We start from the raw sequence: 7777 nt of genomic DNA, 5'->3' as shown, positions 1-7777 counted from the left end.
CACGTGCGTGGGGTGTGAGGGCTGCTGCGGAGAGGCCACGTGCGTGGGGTGTGAGGGCTGCTGCGGAGAGGGCAGAGGGCCGTGTAGGGCCAAGGGGAGGCCCAGGAGAGGAGCCGTCAGCTGTATCTTGGGGTGGGTGGCAACCTTTGGGCTGCCCACAGTGCCATCTTGTTGAGCTAGCTCTTGAAGCCCAAGGGGCAGGAAAGTGTGTAGCAGACCGGACTGGCAGTGACCCAGGGGACATTTGATTGGAAAGCAGGCTGTGGGGACCAATGAGGAATGAGGTCAGGACTGTGTGAAGAGGCTGAGTCTTGTTTAGGGGACAGTGGATCAGAGGGTGAAAGTGGGGGTAACCAGGTAGCCTCTGTGGCTGCCCACATGGAGGGGACTGGGGGTGGCCCAGGGCATTTGCGCCTGGCTGGCTCAGTTGGTAGAGCATCCGACTCTCGATCTCAGGGTCATGAGTTCAAGCCCCACGTAGGACATGGAGCCTCCTTAAAAAAAGGGGGGGTGGATAACATATCATTTCTTGTGCAGCAGGCGCCCTGATGCTGCATTTTAAATCCCAGAAGTCATTATGAGTATTTTGTACAGTCAGTATTCTTTTAGATTTCCCTTTATATTTACTCTGTCTGATGCATTTCATTCCTTCTGCAATTCAGTGCTCCCATCTGAGATCATTTTCCTTCAGTCAGAAGCACTCCCCTTAGTATTTCTTGACAGATTCCCTGATGACCAGTTTCACCAATTTTGCTTTTTCTGGCCAAGGTTTTCTTTGAAGGCTATTTTTTTTTTTTAAAGATTTATTTATTTATTTGAGAGAGAGAGCACGAGTGCTGGGGATGGGAGGTTGGCAGAGGGAGAGAGAGAGAGAGAATCCCAAGCAGACTCCCCACTGAGCATAGAGCCCGATGCGGGGCTCGGTCTCACAACCCTGAGATCATGACCTGAGCCGAAATCAAGAGTCAGACGCTTATCTGACTGAGCCACCCAGGCAGCCCTCTTTGAAGGCTATTTTGTCTAGATTATCATTCTGGTGTGACGTTCTAATTACTTTTGGCATTGCCCATGTATCAACCCATTGTCTTATGGTTTCCATTGTTTCTGTCGAGAAGTCAGCTGTCTGTTTTAGGTTTTCCTTTGAAGGCCAGGTGTCTTTATCTAATTTAAGAATTTCTCTTTGTGTTTGGTGTTGAGTAGTTTGATAATGATTTGCCTAAGTGTGCTCTTCTTTGGAGCTTCTAGTGTTTCTTTAATCTGTGTGTGCCTTGGCTTGATGTTTTCCACTTATTTTGTGAAACTTTCCCAGTTATTATCTCTTTAAATATTGCTCCTGGGGCTCTCATTACATGTTATGTTAGCTCTTTCCACCATGTCCCATGGGTCTCTCATGTTCTTTTTTGTATTTCCCAACTTTTTTTCCTCTGTGCCTCGGTCTGGATATTTTCTGACTTAAGTTGCGGTTCACTAATCCCCCCTTTAGTTGTTCTAAACTGCTGTTGAACCCATTTATTGAGCTCTTAACTTTGGTTATATTTTCAGTTGTAGAATTCCCATTTAATTAATTTTTAGTTTGAGATTCTCTGCTGCAATTCTCCATCGTGTGATACACCTTCCTGAACTTTCATTAATTTCAGTTGTTTTATATTTCATTTCTAATCATTTTAATATTTGGATCTTCTTTAAGTGTATTTCTGTCATTTTTTTTTTCCTCATGGCTTTGGTAGAATCCTGGATATTGTGTATGAAAAGTCCTAGGGATAATTTGGCTTCTGAATCATTTATTTTCTTCTGGAGAAAATGTATTCCAGCTTCTGGCAAGCGGTTAGGCTATGGGTGCCCTCACCCACCCTCTCAGGACTGAGGAAGAGGCTTCCTTCCTCGAACTGATGCAAACTTCTGTCTCTTCAGCCCCATGGGTTGGCAGGAAGCTCTGCTTCGGGTCTCCGCTTTTCAACCTCCGCGTGTAAGTAGATGCTTTAAGGGAGAAGAGGCGCCCAAGGTTGGACTCACCTGTCACACTGCCCCTCCCTCCATGATCGCAGCCCCTCCGATCCTGGTTGCCTTGGTACTTCTCCAAGGCTAACAAATAGATTTTTTAAAAATACATCTGTTGTCAGGTTTTTAAGCTGTTTGCAGAAGCAGGGGGTTAAACCTTGGTCCTGTGTTGGAAAGACCAGGCCCCCGAGCAGAACCCAGTGCCCCCGTGACCTGCCCCAGAGACTCTTGCCCTTTGGCGGCGATAGCTGTCGGGGAGGGCCAGTTAATTAGGCATTAGTGAGAGGCAGTCTCTTCATTAGGTCTCACAGAGTGAAGCAGGGAGGGCTCGGACCTAGCTTGACACAGCTGGCAGACCCTCCTTGTTTAGAGATGTGGAAACTGAGGCCCAGGATGGGTCAGTGCCACAGTGACCGGGACCCAGGTGTTCGCGACTGCTGGGCCCATGCTCAGCTCCAGGGGGAGCAGGGGACAGCGGGCAGCAGGGCAGCTGTAGGGGCTGGGGTGCTGGGTGGCCAGCCCCTCTGGCCAGTGTTGCTGTTGCGCTGGCCTCTCCCCGGCCCCCTGCCATGGCCTCCCCATTCCGGCGTCTTCTGAAGCCTGGGCAGCAAGGGGCCTGAGGATGTGGGCACTCATTGCTGTTGCCGCGAGCCCTGGGTGCAGCTCCCAGCGGCCTCCCCTCTCCCCTGCCCATTGCTCACAAAGCCCTGGAGCTGCTTCCTGAGAGTGATAGGGTTCTTTTTTTCCTCACTAATCGCTGTAGTTTTTCTGTCCACACCCAGTTTCTCTTCCACTTTCCTCCCCACCCTGTTGTGAAGGAAAATCATGCTCTGCTTTCCCTCCCGGTGCCTCAGTGGCATTTACCAGCAGGCCCGAGGGAGGCATTAGTGGGTAGAGGACGGCGGGGGGGGGGTGTCCCTGCTCCTTGGAGGAAGCCTGTGGGAGTGGACGGCCGGCTTCCCGCATGTGGGCCTTGCCCGCACTGCCCCTCGGGGCCCTGGCAGAGAGGGGGGCTGCTGGAGCTGGTGAATTCGAGGACGATTGGCCTCAGAGAGCTCCCAGACTCAGACCACTGTCACTTGGTAGGTGTGTGGCCACAGACCACCCGCTGCCTCAGCCCTAGAAAAGCGGGCTGCCCAGGGGCTGGGGACTTTGGCAGCGTTTTTGCCCGGCAGAGACAGGATTCTGTAGGAGACGAACTGTGGGAGCCCTCCTGCTGGGAAAATGTGCCCTATCCTGGAGGCCCAGGATTTCTGAGAGGCCAGCAGTCCTTGAGGGGCCCCGAAGAGGTAGTGAAGGAGGACCCACATCCAGGCTCCCCTGGCTGGCGGATCAGGGGCCACTTCTCCCCCAAGGGTGAAATGGTCTGTCCACTGTCTCTGGCCTTTAGTAAGCAGCAACCCCCCCCCCCCGGAACTGTCACTCTGCCACCCTGTGGGGTTAGCCAGGGCCCCTCCTCCTGTGGGCAGGCTTTTGGGTGTGGGGGTCGGGGTTGATGAGCTGCTGAGCCCGGGAGGCCCCAGCAAATGCTTGGTATGCCCAGCCCTGCCCGAGGAGACTGGCCAGGCCCACTGTGTGATCCTGGTCGCCCATGGCTCCTGTCCCTTCACAGAGCTCTTGGGGTCTGCCGGTAGCATTTTAAAGAGCTCTTGCAGCCGCGGGGCTGGGCCGTTCCCCTGGCTGTCCCGGGGGCCCAGCTTGTCCAGCGTTGCGTGCTGTCGTGCCCGTCCTTGACCCTTGCTGGCTGCTCCTGGCACACGCACAGCCTTGCCACCAAGAGTTGAGGTCTGCCCTGGCGGCGCCGGGCTGCAAAGGCTCTGAGGAGGCGGCGGCACTTGGAGAACCAGTGGGTCACCACCGGTTTTCTCCTTTAAGAGAAACTCAGCCCGGGAGCTCTGGCCCTGACTCCAGGTCAGACGCTGTGGCCACTGCTGTGGGGCCGAGGACAGTGGTGCAGTCCCTCCGACCCTCAGGTCCCCTGACTGTCAGATGGAGCTCCTCCGGGGGACATGGCCAGGGAATGTTCCTGGGGCCTCCCTGGCCCCAGCTCTGGGCGAGAACCGACGGCACAGTTGGGGCCGTGGCAGAGCCGCCCGCCCAGCTGCCACCTGGCAGGTGACGGGGCTTGGCGACGGGGGCCAGTCCCAGTGATTCTTCAGTTCCTGCGCTTGCCCTTTCCCCAGGCTGTCTCCAGAGAGAGCGGAGGGAAGTGGAGAAGCCACACCCCAGCTCGCGTGGCTTCCTCACCGGCCGACCTGCCAGTGTGTGAGGTGAACGAGGCCCTCCGCTGCATCTCTGCCTGTTCTCTGCTCTCCTAGGGAGCTCAGGCTGCGGAACTATGTGCCCGAGGATGAGGACCTGAAGAGGAGGAGGGTGCCCCAGGCCAAGCCAGTTGCCGGTAGGTGGGCTGCCTCGCTCCACCTCTGCTCGGAGGCACCGACGGATGCCTCCACCTCGGCAGGGGTCGCGCTCTCTTGGAGAGTAACCAGCCGCGCCAGGGCTGGAAGGTGGGCTTCTAGGACCCCCGGGCACCATCTCACAGCCATGCGGCAGTAACCCGTGTTGAGCGACTGCAGAGAGGCGGTCAGGGCACCCAAGGGCCTGCGAGGGAAGGGGCCGCAGCCCCCTGGAGGACCTCTCTGGGCTGAGGAGTGGAAGTGGCCCTGGGACGCTGGGACAGCAAGGGCCGGGGGAAGGGTGGGGAGGGTCCTGGGGTCCGAGTGAGACCCTGAAGAGGAGCGGAGCGTTCAGGCACTCAGCGAGCCGTGGGCAGGCCGACGCCCGCCGGACGCAGAGGACGGGAGCGGCGTTCCTGTCGGGGCGAGCAGCCGCGAGCTCCTAGAGCTGCTCCACACTGGAGACGCAGAGCACTTCTTATCCCGGAGACCCCTGGCCCTGTTTGTAGCCTTCATTTTTGTGATCATTTCTGAATTCTACAAATTCTAAATGAATAGTCATTTATCTTGAAAATAGTAAAGTGTTACCCCTTCAGCCACACTCCAGTCTGCTTCCCCATGTTCTTTGCCCCGAGATTCACATGCTTTCCAGGTGGTTTGCTTCATGGTGTGGGCCACACTGTGGTGGGGACGGTGAGGCAGGCCAGGGGAGAGGGGTGGGGAGTGGTCCCGGGCCATGAGGCAGCACGTGGCAACAGTGACGGGGTCACAGGAAGCTCCTGGAGGAGCTTAGCGCCTCCCCAAAGTGACTGTCCCCTGCTCTTGGGAGCACATATCTGAGTGGGATGGGAAGAAGAGCCACCTGTGTCCCAGCCAGTCCATGGCCCAGAGGACATCCTCAGAGCCTAGGAGCCCCTGTAGAGTATGGGAAAGCCGGTCCTCGTGGTTCTTCACAAAACCGTACCGTGGCAGTACCCGGGCGGTGCTCCCATTTCCCAGGGGAGTGTAGCAGCTGTGCATCTGGCTGGAGGTCTGGGCTCCGTCTGTTCTAGCGGTCTGCCTCCTGCAGGCTCTCCTTCGCCCCAGGATTGTTTCATCCCGGGAAACCCAGGCCCTTCCTCCTGGGCAGCCTTTGCAGAGTCTTCGCCTCTGGAAGTTGGGAGCCCGGGAGAGGGGCCAAGAAAGCCCAGGGTCTCCGCGGGGACCCGCCCGCTCCCTCTCCCCCTCCCCCGGGCACCCCAGGGAGAGCTGGGCTCCTTTCCGACAGGCCTGTGTTGTTGTCTTGCACCCTCTAGTGGAAGAGAAGGTGAAGGAGCAGCTGGAGGCCGCCAAGCCCGAGCCCATCATCGAGGAAGTGGTGAGCACCCTTAGTGCCCCGGGGTGGCCCACTGGGGGCCCTTCTCTCCTCCCCCACACCCCCTCCTCCCTCCCTCCCATTCTTCTGCTTTCTACCCCTGTGCCCTTGAGCTGGGCCCCTCAAGCCCTGACATGCGTCTCCTCCCTCCCCAGGACCTGGCCAACCTCGCGCCCCGGAAGCCTGACTGGTGAGCGCTGCCACGTAGGACTAGCGTGGACTGAGCGGCCACTCGTGGTGCCGGGCACGGCCCTCAGGCTGAGCCTGTCCCGCCCTCACAGCAGGGAGACGGACAGTGTGGACGCGCAGCTACATGAGATAATTACCGTTCACAGTACATCCTGACAGGACATAGAAGGACAGCGAGAGGGAAGCCTGTGTGTGTGTGGAGGGGGGTGACGCCTGGAGGGCAAGGAGGGGCTCGGGGAGAGCGAGGAGCAGCCGTCTCCTCCAGAAGGCCCTTCTGCAAGGGCGAGGCTCCGGCCCACCTCAGCTGCATTTGAGCAAGGCCAGCCTTGGCCCTCAGGGAGCCACAGGATGGAGGCAGGGTGATGGGAAGGGGGGATGTTGATTCCTGTCCCGGTTCTGCCACCAACTGGCCTGTTCTGCTTTGGCCTCAGTTTCGTGTTCTGTGAAGTGGGGCTAATCTTCCTTCCCCGGTGCCTTGTGACCAGGCTGATACAGAGGGTGAGAGAGGGCCATATGGCCTGGGGCTGGTGTTGTCCTTGACCTCGGGCCAGAGGCGTGGGCCGCATTTCCTCTCACCTGCGATCCTGTGGCAGGCACCGCACCACTGAAGGTGTTCTTATTTGTTGAAACAAAAGCATGGGGCGTACACCCTAGGAATCCCTGAATAGGGGGAGTAGGCTGTGTGTGCGCTTTTGGAAGCGCCTGTTGGCGAGGGGGAGCAGGACCCACAGTGGAACCAGACCGAGAGGGCAACTCTGAGAAACCATCCACCCTGCACACCTTGACTCAGTCCCACGTTTGGTGGATCTGCGGCACCAGTCGCTGCCTCAGCAGGACGGGGCAGGGTGGCTGATGCTGGGTTTGGGAGGGTGCAGAGAGGGAGAGAGAGGAACGTCTTGGTCTCCTCCCCAGGGCGGTCTCCTCAGGCAACTGAATGTGATTCCTAATGCCAGAGGGGCTTTGGGAGGGGAGGGTCCCAAGTCCACACCAAGCCAAGCTTTAGCTTCTGGCCTCCTCGTACCTGCCCGCCACAGGGACCTCAAGAGAGACGTAGCCAAGAAGCTGGAGAAGCTAGAAAAGCGGACCCAGAGGGCCATCGCCGAGTTGATCCGTAAGTACAGGGCCTAGCAAGGTGGGGTCCTTGCCCTCTGGGTGGTGGCCCAAGCACAGGGCCCCTCCCCACTCCTTCTGTCTGCCATCCATCCAGGTGAGAGGCTGAAAGGCCAGGAGGACAGCCTGGCCTCTGCAGTGGACGCCACCACCGAGCCAGAGGCCTGTGACTCCGACTGAGGCACGCCGTATCCCAGACCTAGCCTGTGGGCGGGTAGCCTTGGGTAGGGATGGGGCCGGGCTTGCTGTTACCTCCAGTTTGGCTTCAAAGAGCCACATTGCCTCATCAGTCCAAAACCCTTGCCATGGGATGAGAACAGCTCCTTGTTTCCTAATGGTGCCCACCAGACCGAGGGGCAGAGCCAATAGCAACCCTGTGGGTTTGCTGTGTCTCTTCATATGTGTGTATTTGGAACTTTCTTTTATCTCTAGAAATAGAAGCAAGCAGACCCACGTGTGTGGCAGAAACCTATTAAATATTTTCTCGGTCCTTGGGGCGCTGTGGGTTTGGGCCCCAAGGCAGGAGTAAGCCCTGTGTGGGGCCAGGCATGTTGAGGCTGGAGGGGTGCAGAAGGCCCAGGCCTGACCTTTTGAGGCCAGGTCCTGGTCCAGTCAGGCAGTCATGTCAAAACCTGTGGGTGACAGAGAGTCTGGGAGGCTTCTGTAAGCCCTCCCATGGGCCTGGACCTTGCAGGAGTGTCCGGTCAGCCTGGAGAGTCTCCCAGCCTGG

The 7777-nt window shown here is 57.8% G+C and overlaps 1 protein-coding gene across 3 annotated transcripts in view; it reads left to right on the top strand.

The window, feature by feature from the left end:
• Positions 1-7500, top strand: part of CCDC12 (coiled-coil domain containing 12) — a 48488-nt gene extending 40988 nt beyond the window's left edge. For all 3 annotated transcript variants that reach the window (XM_025884865.2, XM_073901074.1, XM_073901075.1), the window contains exons 3-7: positions 4317-4396; positions 5690-5751; positions 5904-5938; positions 6972-7048; positions 7145-7500. In XM_025884865.2, coding sequence (XP_025740650.1) covers positions 4317-4396; positions 5690-5751; positions 5904-5938; positions 6972-7048; positions 7145-7227 — 337 coding nt within the window. In that variant the 3' untranslated portion in view covers positions 7228-7500. The remainder of the gene's footprint in view (positions 1-4316; positions 4397-5689; positions 5752-5903; positions 5939-6971; positions 7049-7144) is intronic.
• The last annotated feature ends 277 nt before the right edge of the window (positions 7501-7777 follow it).

Source organism: Callorhinus ursinus, unplaced genomic scaffold (genome assembly GCF_003265705.2).
Source record: "Callorhinus ursinus isolate GAN/ISIS: 27379988/994484 unplaced genomic scaffold, GSC_fseal_2.0 scaffold15, whole genome shotgun sequence".
Classification (NCBI taxonomy): domain Eukaryota; kingdom Metazoa; phylum Chordata; class Mammalia; order Carnivora; family Otariidae; genus Callorhinus; species Callorhinus ursinus.
Note: the sequence above shows the minus strand (reverse complement) of the source record. Positions and strands in the feature narration are given on the sequence as shown.